Raw genomic sequence first — 14,249 nt, 5'->3', positions numbered from 1 at the left:
GGATACATTTTTGTTCCTGTTTCCCCCCAATTTAGCTAGCCTTAGTTGCCCTGTCAATAATCTCTTCAGTCAGATTTTTGGTCCAAAGTAGAAAGCAGGATAATGCTGATTAGTCATGGTGTAACGTGTTTTGTATTTTCTCTCACATCCAGCTTTTAATACACTGCTGAATTCCTATATCAAAAACTATTGAGGCAATTGTATAAATCAAGGCATGAGCAGTCCCTGATTTACAGCTGATGGACAAGCACAGATGATAAACAGATGGCTGTCAGGAAACTTCACCCTCCCCGTCCATGTCTGTCAGTCCCCGTCACTGGTCACTGCTAGGTATACTCAGGACCTGAGTCTCCTTGCTGCTAGGCACCCCTGGAGCTTTCTCTTCCTCAGCTCCACCTGGAGCCTGGTAAATGCAGAGAACATCATCCCCACTGCTGGGCCTCCTCGGGCAACACCCACTGTGCTCTTGGCCCCACAAAGCAGAATTTGTAACATGTTTTCAGGAGCTTGGGGATGGCAGAAGGTTCTTTTGCTCACCCCATCTGGTACAGGGCTTGGAGAACTTGGTGGGGACAGAAACCTGTGTGGGAGCCCAGCCAGACCTTGGTGAAGGGGAGGGGTGCTTGTCAATGTCAGCGAGCTGGCTCCGGCTGTGAAAGCGGCCCCGGTGTCACCAGGTCTTCTGAGTTTTCAGAAGAAGCCTCAAATCTATGAACTCAAGAAAAGGTCAACACACTGTTGAAGGTAAAGAAAGCCTGCCCAGGGCTCCAGCACGCCCACCTGTGACCTGCGATCTCTGCCCTCCTCTGCATTGTGTGCTGGGAACAGATACCTGAGTTTTAGCATGGCTAGTATGTGAAAACTCACTAGAAGTTTCAGAAAAAACCGTCAGATGAACTTCTGGAACATGGTCCTAGAGCGATAATCACAAACATGTGCACAGTAATGGATACTGTGTTTCCACTACGCCCAGGACAGCTGTAATAATTCAGTATCATCCAGGAGACTGAGGTTCTCGGACTTGCCCAATAACATGAACCTCGATGGCAGACCCAGACCTTCCTGTGTCAGGTCTCCCAACTCCAAAGTTTATACTTCCTACTACACCTGGCTACTGGAAGAGCACCACAGAATTGTAAAGAAGGTTTAGAAACCCCTTACACCTAACTTCAATGGAACACTAAAGTAAAGAAAAACATGGAATGTTCAGAGATGAGTTTTTTGTGGATTCATAAGTGTTTTAGTCAAGAATTTCTAACTCAACTTCATGAAAGTAAAATATAGTCTGAGGCCATACTTTTAAACAACTGATTCAAAGAAACAGTTTAATTATCTAAATAGCTATAATTTAGTAATAATCGATTTTAAAACCCCAAGTTAAAATTTCAGTGTGTCTCAGAGTCTCCCATTGTTCCAAGAAGCAAATAATTTAAAAATAGATACAGTTAATATTCTTCTCTTTTCTTCCACTCAGCAAAATTAAACGTACCTCAAGTAAGGATTCCTTGTTCTTAGCATTCATTTTCTCGTTTGTTTCCTTTCCTTCTTTTTTTCCTTTGTTATCCAGGTAAAAATTCTAAATAAAATATTAAAAGAGCAGATCAGAAAGTGTTCACTGTCATGCTAGCCACTGTAGGAATCTCATGGTCCTGCTGGAGGGAGAACACACACCTACAGGAAATGAAGTGGGAACCACAGCATAGGGTATGTGTAAATGGTCAGTAGAAGCTGGGTGGACGCATACTCTATGCTGTGCTGACGATGGCATCACTGAGGCTGATGTGAATACTTCTCATCTTGCTACTGTGCATGGTCAATGAGGACACAAACTTAAGACTGAAAACACTAGCAAAGGATATGACACCATTTAGTTGTTAAATTCCATTGTTTACGACATGTGCCCAATGCTAGAGGCCTCCCAGAGGCTGGGAGACCCTAATATCATGGAAGAGGTTGGGTCTGGTTAGCAGGGGGAGCCTGTGTCCCAAGTGTAAGAGGCAGACTTCTCTGGCTCGTGGGTGTCATGGGACATCCCAAGGCACTGTGAACTAGATATTCTGGCTTATTAAGAGAAGACTGAAATCTGGAGTTTTATTTATTTATCCATTTTAAAGATTTATTTATGTGTGTGTGTGAAGGGGAGGAAAGCATGGCAGGCAAACGGAGAAGTAGGCTCCCTACTGAGCAAGGAGCCCAATGCAGGATTCGATTCCAGGACTCTGGGCTCATGACCTGAGCCAAAGGGACACTTAATCGACTGAGCCACCCAAGTGTCCCTGAAATCTGGAGTTTTATAAATGCCGGTGATGACTTTTAATTTTTAAAAACCATTTGGGTCAATCATAGCATGGAGTTTGATGCTTGGCACCTTCTGGGGACAGACGGAAGAAGAAAGGGCATTTTTGGAAAGAAAACTAGCCTTACAAAGACCATGGTTTAAAAGCATTAATGAATGGGTGCTTCGTTTCTAAGTGGAGTTTGTTATTAATCTATGTATCATATTTTATTAAGACTGAGTATCAATGAGATGGCTGAAGCTAAATGTTAAATGAATATGTTTCCAGAAAATCACGAGTATCCAAGGGTTAGTCTTCACATAACCACTGTAACTGAGGTATCAACATACAAACTGATTATTATGAGTGATCAGTCATAATTAAAACACTGAAGATTTTAAAGTGAAAATGTAGAGTTTTACGACATAATGCATGAAAAAATGTATTAAAACTAGAACATATACCTCTGGAGCACAGTAACTAAAATAAGGATCCTCCTGAATCTATTTTTTTTTAAAGATTTTATTTATTTATTTGACAGAGAGAGAGATCACAAGTAGGCAGAGAGGCAGGCAGAGAGAGGGGATAGCAGGCTCCCCGCTGAGCAAAGAGTCCGATGCAGGCCTCAGTCCCAGGATGGTGGGATCATAACCTGAGCTGAAGGCAGAGGCTTAACCTACTGAGCCACCCAGGCGCCCAGGACCCTCCTGAATTTAGACACAAATATTTATTTATATCACAAGGATGTTTCTCCAAGTGTGATTCCCCAGACAAGGGTGATGCTCAGCAAAATGCATGTTCCTGGGACCCCCACCTACTGAACTGGAACTTCTGGGATGGGGCCTGGAAATCTGCATTCCAACATGCTTCCTGCATGATTTTTACTGACACTGAATTTTAAGAATAGAGTGTACTGTAGATGGCCAACAGACACATGAAAAAATGCTCAGTATCACTCATCATCAGAAAAAGAAATTAAAACTACAATGGGCTATCACCTCATACATGTCAGAATGGCTAAAATGAACAACATAAGAAATAACAGGTATTGGCGAGGATGTGGAGAAAGGGGAAGCCTCCTGTACTGCTGGTGGGAATGCAAACTGGTGCAAACACTGTGGAAAACAGAGTGGAGATTCCTCAAAAAGTTAAAAATATAACCACCCTATGATCTAGTAATTACACTGCTGGGTATTTCCCCCCAAAATAAAAAAACATGAATTCAAAGGGATACATGTACCCCCCATACATACTGCAGCATTATTTACAATACCCAATTTAAAAAGCAGCCCAAGTACCCAGTGATAGATGAATGGATAAAGAAGTGGTATATATACACAAAGGAATATTATTCAGCCCTAAAAAGAATGAAATCACGCATTTGCAATGACATGGATGGAGTTAGAGAATAGCACGCTAAGTGAAATAATCAGAGAAAGCAAATACCATATGATTTCACTCATATGTGAAATTTAAGAAACAAGCAAAGGAAAATGAGAGAGAGAGAGAGAGAGAGACAGACAGACCAAGAAACAGACCTTTAACTACAGGGAACAAGCTGATGGTTACCAGAGGGGAGGTGGGTGAGGGAATGGGTGAAACAGGTGGTAGGGATCAAGAAGGGGACTTGTTGTGATGGGCCTTGGGTAACGTATGGGATTCCTGAATCACTATATTCTACATCTGAAATTAATATAACACTGTATGTTAACTACACTAGAATTAAAATTGAAACTTAATAAGGAAGTAAATAAATAAATATTTTTTAAAAACAGAGTGTACTGGACAGAGGGGAAGGAAGCAGAGTGGAGGCAAATAAAATAAGCAAAATCAGGACATTTCCAAGAAATGGGATGCATAAAAAATGGTGATCTGCCAACTTAAATAGAGGAAATAAATCAAGTACAATTACTTTGATAATTCTTATTGCATTATCTTTTAATAAGTTTTTTCAAGACCTTTGACTTTTACTTATTTGAAAGGACAGTATATCATGAATCAGTGTGATTACCACCTAGGGTTCTGAAACTATTTTAATTGTACATGTTTGGGTTGAAGACCATGATTAACCACAACAGGTAAGATACAGCACCTGCCAGAACTCTGCGCCGAGGTCTCACTTACAAGAACCCCAAAACATAGGCATATTACTATTTTACAGATAAGGAAGCAGAAGGGTTAAGTCCAATCAGTGCCAAAACTTTGAGTTTTTCCTATTTTTTCCCCCTCAGCATTAAAATGCTCTAAATACCATAGGAGAGAATCCAGATCCACAACAGTGTGGATGCAATTAATGTCCCTGAACTACACTTAAAAATGATTACAGTGGTAAATTCCATGTTATGTATATTTTCACAAAACAAAACAAAACAAGCAGTCATAAGAATGAAGGCAGGGTGCTGTTTGCAAGCATTCTTCCCTTGAGAGTCCTGGAAATGGGAATTATGTGTGAGTTGGAAGAATGAACAGAGAACACGAGTAAACTCTGTAGCAAGTGGTTTTCCTCATCATCTGGGAAAAGGGGAACATGTGTCACCTTCTGCAGGGACAGGTAAGTCAAGAACCTTTCCAAACTGCAAAGGGCCTCATTTTATGAGGGTATCCCAAAGAGTCAGGATCTGTAGTTGTGTCCTTCCTCTGAGATTTTTCTCTGAGACCCCTCTCACTTTTTCAGCTTCAGAATAAGTTTTTTCCCCTCCAAGAGATAGTGCTATACTGTTTTTGTTTTAAAGAAAATGGAAAAAAAACACAAAGTAAACCCGAGCTGCAGTTTGGGGAGCGTAGACCTTAGAATGGACTGATGGCCCTTGGGTCAGAGCTTTTCATCAGTCGGGTGGTCAGCCAACTCCATTTGGGCTGTTCTGAGGCAAGGAGCAGAGCTCAGGAGTGAACTCATTATCTGTTACACAGGGGACTGTGGATCATCTGAGCTGAGCAATAAGAGAACTTTAAAATGGGAAATGAGACTTTCAGTTACAGCTTGCTCCCTTTTCTCATGGCTGAAAATGCAAGATGTGGGGGCAGCTGAAAAGGAAAGAAACAGCATTACTTTTTAAAAATGTGTTTAAAAATACATTACTTTTAAAATACCACCTTCTTGGAATTAAGAACAAACCAAGCAGTTATCTGCCCATGAATAAATACCTGTGAGCACCATTTACATGTAAAATACCCCTGGTTTCTGAGAATCTTTTTCTGTCTCATTGAGAAGATATGTTTAAACAGATGGCTATGATCTGTAGATGGGGAGCTACATGAGACACGGTACAAATAAATGCAAAATGAGCTATTTCTATAGATTTTCAGTGAGGAAGAAAACCACTGTAGGCTGAAATGGTCAAGGAAGACTTTGCAGAGGAGGTCAAAGTTCGAACTGGCCTGGAAGATGTTCCATATTCAGATAGGGAAAAGGAATGAGGAAAACATTCGAGGCAGGAAGAGAAGCATGTTCCAAGGCCAGGACGTAGTTAAGGACTGGGTATCTTCAAGCCACCAGTGAACAGTCTGGTTATGCCTGTGGACAGATGGAGCACAGCTAATGACCAGACTATCCCTTCCAATTCTTCTCTTCTTGCCTGTATCAGAATACACCCATGGCCTGTCATCGGGTGATGGAGCAGTGCCTCCCCCTACGATGGGCGGTATTCATGTCCTTGCCCTACTTGTGTTGGGTTTAGCCATGTGACTTGCTTTGACAGAGCAAGAATGTGGGTGGAATGGACAGAATGTGCATGGAAGGGACAGGGCATCAATTCTGAGCACAGGACTCAAGAGGCCATGTCACGTGTTTCCAAACGTCCTCCTCTATTCTTGTCGCTCACCATGAGAAGAATGTGTCACTGGGAGTCGCTGGTCTGAGGACAGAAGAGACAAGATCTGACTCACATTCTGGAGCCAAGGATGACCTGCAGACCCAGAAAAGAGGGAATGTCTATGGCTGTTAGCCCCCGGGATTCGGAGGCTGCTTTTATGCATCGAACACTAACTGATACACACACCCACACTGGCTGGGGAGGGGATCTAGGGCACCAAAGCCAAGGGTAGACTTTCCTTTAAAATAGGAAGCAATATTGGAGACCAGAAATGCGATTACTGTAAGACTTCCTCCTGCTGGGCCTGGTCCTGGATTGTCAAAGATGAACCTTGGTGAGAGAGGGAGGTTGGAAAGGAACAGCGGAAAGATGCCATGAGGTAATTTTCTCCCTCAGTGGCTGGCACCCTTCTGCACCTGAGGAGCAGAATGAGGTTGTGTTTCTCTCTCTGTTCCTCACTCGGGCAGACACCACTGAACCACAAACACTGCCAAATTTCAGTTATGGAACAGAACAAAGGATGGAATGAACATTGCCTAAAATATCAACAATGATCATTGCTGGAGTGCAGGATTACGGATCATTTAAATTTCACTTCTTCTGTTTGTCACCTTTTTTTCTTTACTTATTGTTGACATTATTTCTGAAGTCAGAAAAATAAAGTATGTTATTAAAAGAAATAAAAAGCAATTCAGCAAGCAAGCCACCTTATACTAACTGATTTGCCGGTACCTTCTTTGAAAAATGGATTGTTCAGGCTCCCGGCAAGAAGAATGGCTAATGTTAATGCTGGAGAGTTCTACCTCCAGACACACTTCTCAGCTCTGACACCTCTTTTTTGGTTTTCAGACAACATCACTGGTCTTTGCATAGAGGGACTTTGTGTCAGCATAACCCCGGGAAAACAAAACTCTTCAGGTCACAGCTGACTTCGGCTTCAACAGTTGACGCTTATTTGGGAATAGCAGACCACCCTGTGCTTCTAATCAACTGGGAAGAAGAACTTTCTAATGACAACCAGGCTGAGAAACTAAGCTGCTTTTTAAATAAAGTTGCTTTTGTTAGGATACTAAGTGTCCAAGGGTGCCCAGATGGCTCAGTTGGTTAAGTGTCTGCCTTCGGCTCAGATCATGATCTCAGGGTCCCGAGATGGAGCCCTGTGTTGGGATCCCTGCTCAGTGGGGTGTCTGCTTCTCCCTCTCCCTTTACTCCTTCCTCCTGTGCATGTGCACACATACACTCTCTCTCCACTAAATAAATAAATAGATAGATAGATAGATAAATAAATAAATAAATAAATAAATGGAGAGTAGGTGTACTAACCCACTTTATCCAAAAGAAGCAGTACCATCTGAGCAAGAGGGGCCCTTGCCCTGACTCCACTCTTTAGGGGGTCCCTGCTCTGACCCTCACCCAGCCATTCCCCTACTCACAAGGCGACAAGTCTATGGGGCCAAAAGGCTATGCCCACTTGGAGCCAATGACCCTCCCACATTTCAGTCCACACTCCACAAACCCAGGGCCTTGGAATTCCCTGCCCAAATGACCCTGAGACTCTGCCCTACATCCATCTTCCTGAGGGCAGAGGGCACTGTTAGAATGTGCATCCTATGCCAGAGGGTGGCCAAGGGGCAGCTCTTTGCACGGGAGTGATGGGTTGCTTGGAGCCTACTTTCAGGGCTGGATGGTTCGCATCATGCGTGCAAGGCTCCCATGGTGCAGGATGGACGGGATGGGTGGAGGGAGGAAGTCCAGAGGCAGGCAATGAGCAGCTCCAAGAAACCACCTTGCACAGAACTCAAAGAAATCTAAGAATACTAGTCCAAACTTTTAGGTCATTATGAAGGCCCTAAGGTAGGAGGACAGAACACATTTAACTGCTTATTAATTTGATTTAGAACTTTAAATATATAGATATATGGTATGTAAGCCTTCAATCCAGTCTTGCCCCAGGTCCTAAAATACTGGGGGTGGGCTTGCACAGAGGCCTGTCCTCCATTCCCTGTGGGATTCCATGTGGCCTCGCACCCCATCCTTTTATTCTCTTCTCCTAGTCATCAGGCCTACTTGAAATGCAAATTAGAAATAAAAAAGAATTCCTTAAGACTCTTTCTCTTTGAGAAAGTGCTTAATTTTCTGGGACATTTGAAGCCTTGGGAAACTTTCTCAGTTATAGAATAGCCACAGTTGTTAATGAGTAGAACATGACATCTCCCCTTCCTCATCCTGGATTTTCCTGCTCATCAGACTATATCCCGTAAGTCTACACCCTGGGCCCTGGGCTGGAACAGGTCCCCATCTCTGACAACTCTGTTCTTGGTGCTTAGGATATGGGGCTAACCACCCTTCCTCAGCCCACAGCATTCTGGCTCTAGTTCACTGGCTACTGACCCCCTACCTCCAGGCACCCAGCCAAGCAGGATATCCCCATGTCACCCATCTGGCCTCTGCATGGACTTCACTTCCTAAAGAATGCTGGCTGCTTCTTTTATTTTCACAGTAGTTCCTAGATACTCCTGCTCCTTCTGCCCATTACATCCAGCACATAGCCACTGGCCTTGTATCTCACCTACAGTCTCCTTCCCTGGCTTAATTCCATTACAATGTAGATGCTCAAGATATGTTTGCTGGTAGTTCTTGAGCAAATGCCTGGGATCCTGGGAAACCTAGGGATGAAACACTTACCCACTCAATTTGTCCTGAACAACTTCAGGTAGCCTGAGGTTAGACTCCTAATCATACTTCTTTGAGTCCCTGCCCAAAACTTCTGAGATTATACAGCACCACTGTCCCAGATCAAAGTCTGGCCTGGCTCCAGTGTGATCATCCTGATCCAAGAACATTGGTGATGCCTTCTGGAGAGCTGCTAACATCCTCCCATGTGCCTCCATTGCTTCTCTTCTCCAGACTAATCTCTATAATGAAGCAAACTAAAAGAATGACAGTTACTACACTTTGTGTGGATGACAGCCTTTAATTCTCACCACACACTTCTAAGAACAAATTATCTCCAATTTCAGACAAGAAAATAGAGACTTGGTGAAGTTAGATGATTTGCTCAAGGGCCCACAGCTAAAAAGCAATGCAAGATCTATAAAAAGCTCCTCAAACTCAACACTCAAAACACAGATAATCGGGGCGCCTGGGTGGCTCAGAGGGTTAAAGCCTCTGCCTTTGGCTTGGGTCATGATCCCAGGGTCCTGGGATCGAGCCCCGCATCGGACTCTTTCCTTGGTGGGGAGCCTGCTTCCTCCTCTCTCTCTCTCTGCCTGCCTCTCTGCCTACTTGTGACCTCTCTCTGTCGAATAAATAAATAAAATCTTTAAAAAACAGAACAAAACAAAAAACCCCCACAGATAATCATGTCAAAAAATGGGCAGAAGACATGAACAGACACTTCTCCAAAGAAGACATGCAAATGGCTAACAGACACATGAAAAAAGTTCATCATCAGCCACCAGGGAGAGTCAAATCAAAACCACATCGAGATACCACCTTACACCAGTTAGAATGGCCAAAATTAATAGGACAGGAAACAACAAGTTTTGGAGAGGATGTGGAGAAAGGGGAACCCTCTTATACTGTTGGTGGGAATGCAAGCCGGTGCAGCCACTTTGGAAAACAGTGTGGAGATTCCTCAAAAAATTAAAAATAGAGTTACCCTATGACCCTGCAATTACACTATTGGGTATTTACCCTGAAGCAATGGAGTGAGGATTCAAATCCAGCCATCTGACTTTAGGACCCAAAATCTTGGCCACTCCATGAGACTGCTTTCTGGGGAGAGGCAGTTTTGTAGAAAGCACATTTGAACAGAAAATGCCTTGTTTATGAAGCTGAAAACACTCAGCACAGTGCGGCAGGCCCATCAGCCTGGCCCTGCACACCACTGTCCCCATAGCATTCTCCACAGCAGCCTCAGTGGGTCTTTCTATTCCTTGACCATGGCATACTACCTTGATTCTGGGCCTTGATAATCCTGCACTATGGCTTGGAATCTCCCCTCCTGCCTCTCTCCCTCATCTCAATTCCCTTGGTGAACATCAGAAACACTGCTTCCTCAGGGAGGCTGTCTCTGACTCCTGCTGGAGGCTCCCAGAGTCTTCTGGTTTGTTCCCATTACAATACACACTTCAATGGCTATCATTAGCTAAGTGTCCTTACTGGCTGACAAGAAGTTCAATGGCACCCACCCTCCTTGAGCCTCCTGATGGTTGAAGATGAAAATGACACAAATCATTATTTTACAGTAGTTGTGACAGATTCAGAAGTAGGGTGACAGTTCACTGTGGGGGATCCTGAGCCACCATTCAAGGCTAGGGGCCTTCAACTGTGTCCCCCTTGGAGCGTGTACTGAAGCCCCTTGAAGGGTACACAGGCATCAGTTTCCACATCCTCAACTTCCACGTGCACTCTTCTCTAAAGCAGATCTGCCTGAGAAAGGAAGGCCCCTTTCCCACTTCATGTAAGAAAGGCACACCTCACAGCCACACAAAATCTTACTGCCCTAGGTGGGAATTTCAAAGGCTCTAAACAAAGGGACAACTTGAGACACAAGTGTTGAGAGAGGGAAAGACTTACGACTCAAAACAAATCTTTTTGGAAGTCAAGTGGTTTCTAACTCTGCATCTACACAACAGAAGGCATCTAGTGAGCTTGTCAGTGGTGTATTAAAAGAGTCATCATTGATCCCTCAGTGACAGATAACTTGGAAGGAGTTCAAGAAACGGAGTGGCACTGCTCTCACAAACCTCTTCTATTCTCATCCACTTTTTTATGTGAACAAGGTTTCTCACACTGATACCTATAAAAAGTACTTAACTTCTATAGAAATGAAAAAGAGCAATATAATTGATACTGAAAATTCACTCCTTTATCCTGGAACAAATCAGAGGGCAAAATGTTTCATCTATTATCTCAATATGAGATGTTTCCCCTGGATTTTTTCCTCTTTAAGCCTAATATTGATATTTATAATTTTAATGTTTTTAAGTTGTTTTAACCAACTGTGTAATTTCTTAACACTTAGGTACCTTATGATGACAGGATATAAAAAATTACATATCAATTTTTAAACAATTTGTTGAAGGTAAGTATGAGAGAGATCAGTAAGAGACTTAACGAGCATAGAAATATATTACAGTAGGATAAGTCTTTGTGGAGAAAACAGAATGGGAATAGTTCAAGAGGAAAAAAAGGAACAATGTAAAATTTCCCAAATGTTATTAAAAAGCTTGTTGTCCACTACCAAGAGTGAACCCTAACATACACTGTGAACTTGGGCGATAATAGCATGTCAGTGTAGGTTCACTGACTGTAACAAAGACACCACTTGTATTGGGGGAGGCTATGCCTATGTCCAGAGTACACAGGAATTGTCTCAATTTTATTGTGAACTGAAAACTGCTCCAAAAAATAAAGTCTATTAAAAAACTCGCTATTCATGTACTTCTTACATGGATGCTGGTGGGAAATCAAATTGCCATGAAACTATACTTAGCCTCCATAATATGATGGCAAGATCCATAATATGCTGTTCATTGCATTATTTGCATCTGTTTAAACTAGTGTTGAAAAATTCTGGATGTGAGCATATAGATCTTACTGATTCTGATGCACTCTCAGTATTTAGTAGTGTGTAAGTTTTTATCCATCTTTAAGACTTTGGGGCCATCTCTCAGACTTTTTAAAGTTTCTTCTTTTTATCTCGACTTCATTCTTTTTTTTTTTAATATTTTATTTATTTATTTGACAGACAGAGATCACAAGTAGGCAGAGGCAGGCAGAGAGAGAGGAAGGGAAGCAGGCTCCTCGCTGAGCAGAGAGCCCAATGCGGGGCTCCATCCCAGGACCCTGAGATCATGACCTGAGCCAAAGGCAGAGGCTTTAACCCACTGAGCCACCCAGGTGCTCCTCTCGATTTCATTCTTAGCCAGTTTTGCTTGTTTGGCATCTATTCCTCAAGTTTTGAGTTGGGGTGAGGGACTGATGAGTGAAGTGCATATAAACCAAAGGCTTGATGCCACTGGCTAGTGCACTGCTCCCAGCCAGGTAGACAAGGACCTCGTCCAGGAATAGTGGGTGCCCACAGGGGTCAGGCCTCCATCAGCTCTGACAGGCCCCGAGATGGCAGGAATCAGCACAATACCCCCCAAGTCTGACTACAACAAACAGTACCCTCGACTATTCTCAGTGGTTGCAAAACCTTCTCTCATATCATAACCTTCGGCAGACGGCATTTTGCTCATCATCTCTACTTCCATGAATCATTTTTCTGCAAGAACAAAGCCTAAAGCTCAGCTTTGTGTGCCAACGAGTACAGCACATTCTATTCAACAGCTTCAGTCATGATAGCAAAGTTGGATCGCACCGTGGCAGGGAAATGCAGTCTAATATAAAAGAAAAATAGGCAAAGTAGGCATTGATGGTCGTGATTGGATTCTTAAAAATAACGGAATGCTGGAAACTGACCAACCTGCCTGAAAATGCTCTTTAAATGAATCTCATACAATTACAACTACATGAACTGGTGACTGGAAACATTTCTTTCTGACTTGTTTTTATTTTAATCAATATACTATTTTGACAAGTTTCTTTTTCACCAGTTTATCTGAATGCACTGTGACTCCCTGTCCCTACGCTCACCGCTCTATGGTCAGCCATACGACCATTTCCCATGACCCAGATGCACGTCCCTTTTTCCTTTTGGACTTTGTGGACACCCACTGCTTAGGGTGCTTGCTTCCTCTCTACTCTTCCCCTGGCTAACCCCCACAGGTTTACCAGGTGAATGCTCGCACATTAGTTTCTCCGAGTAAATTTCCCCGCCCTCCCTGTGCTCCACAGCAGCTGGTCCTCTGCCCCATCTCAGAGTTTTCCAGACCCGATTCTAATTTCCTATTTCCTTTCTTTTCCCTCCCATTCTCTTTTCTTTTACTCTTATTTAGTTGCCTTTTCCACTGGTTTATTTGGACCACATGTGACCGCCTTCTACTGAAGATAATAATTTTCTACAATTTTCTTCTGAATCCTGCAGTTGATTAATTGTAATTGATATATTGTCTAGAAAGTCTTTCTGATGCTATTTCCGGTCAGGTTCTGTTTTGTCATAAACACAATGATGGTTTTTTCCCTTCACTCACCCTAAATCAGGGCAAGACTTCTCTGTAGTTAGTAACTATCAGCAAGCATGATCTGTGGTTTGCCTAGAGCTGCACTCTCTTTGCATCTGTGTGGAAGATATTTTTGCCTTATGGTTAGAACTGTAGGGTTAACTGACTGCCCAGTTCCTACTTTCACTGCTCTTCTGACCTTGGGTTTTATGAACTAATGTGGTAATTACAAAACTAAACTTCTCAGCATACACCTTCACTAAGGCTCTTCTGTACTGTCGGGAGCATTTTGTGTACTGGGACTTAATCATGAGATGGCATTAGTCCACGGTCTATGTCCTACACTGCTCTCATGTTAAAGCTGTAAGAGCAAAGATAATCTTCATTTTTGTATTCTCCATAAATAGTGCAGGTTACTCATATAAGCGGATATTCTACAACATCTGCTACTGCCAAGCAAACGGAGTGAATTCCATTAAAGTTTCATCATATAAGTCAATATAGGAAAGACTTTCAATATTTTGAAACCTTTTGAGAAGAACAAATAAATTGTTCATAGTCTTAGCTTTTTCCTTTGATAATTTCTGGTTGAATCTAGTTCTTCATGCACAGTTTCCAACTAATACTTGACATAGTTCCTAGACAGTGCCCTAATCCAGTTGGGCCCTAAGATCAAGCCTGTAGGCTCACAGATATAGCCTGGACTCAGGAGCGGAAGCAGGTATCAGTTATGTACTACTCTGTTCTGGGATTCACCACTACGTGTAAATGTTGACAAATAACTAACAACCCAAACAAAACACAAGATGTATTTGGATTTTTGAATTAACTGCTTGAGACACTGCTTAAGGAGAAAATCTAAGGCAGTTAAACAAAAGAATCTCCAGATTGTGCTTCCATAAGAAATTTCCTCTGGAAATACTCTTCTCTAGGATTTGTTATTCCTTTAAGATGTAAACTTAAAAAAATGTTCCTGTTAGAAACGATCAAAGGGTCTCAGCATACAGTTCTTACAAAATGACTGTGGGTATTTCAAAATTACAAAGCCT

The 14,249-nt window shown here is 42.6% G+C and overlaps 1 protein-coding gene across 1 annotated transcript in view; it reads right to left on the bottom strand.

Moving 5' to 3' along the window:
* LOC111139709 (amyloid beta precursor protein binding family B member 1 interacting protein) overlaps positions 1-14,249 on the bottom strand; it is a 110,762-nt gene that overhangs the window by 27,993 nt on the left and 68,520 nt on the right. The window contains exon 8 of the mRNA XM_022492056.1: positions 1,490-1,576. Coding sequence (XP_022347764.1) covers positions 1,490-1,576 — 87 coding nt within the window. The remainder of the gene's footprint in view (positions 1-1,489; positions 1,577-14,249) is intronic.

Source organism: Enhydra lutris, unplaced genomic scaffold, assembly GCF_002288905.1.
Source record: "Enhydra lutris kenyoni isolate GAN:26980312 unplaced genomic scaffold, ASM228890v2 scaffoldscaffold113, whole genome shotgun sequence".
NCBI classification, from domain to species: Eukaryota; Metazoa; Chordata; class Mammalia; order Carnivora; family Mustelidae; genus Enhydra; species Enhydra lutris.
The sequence above is the reverse complement of the archived record's forward strand: the minus strand, read 5'-3'. Positions and strand labels throughout refer to the sequence as shown.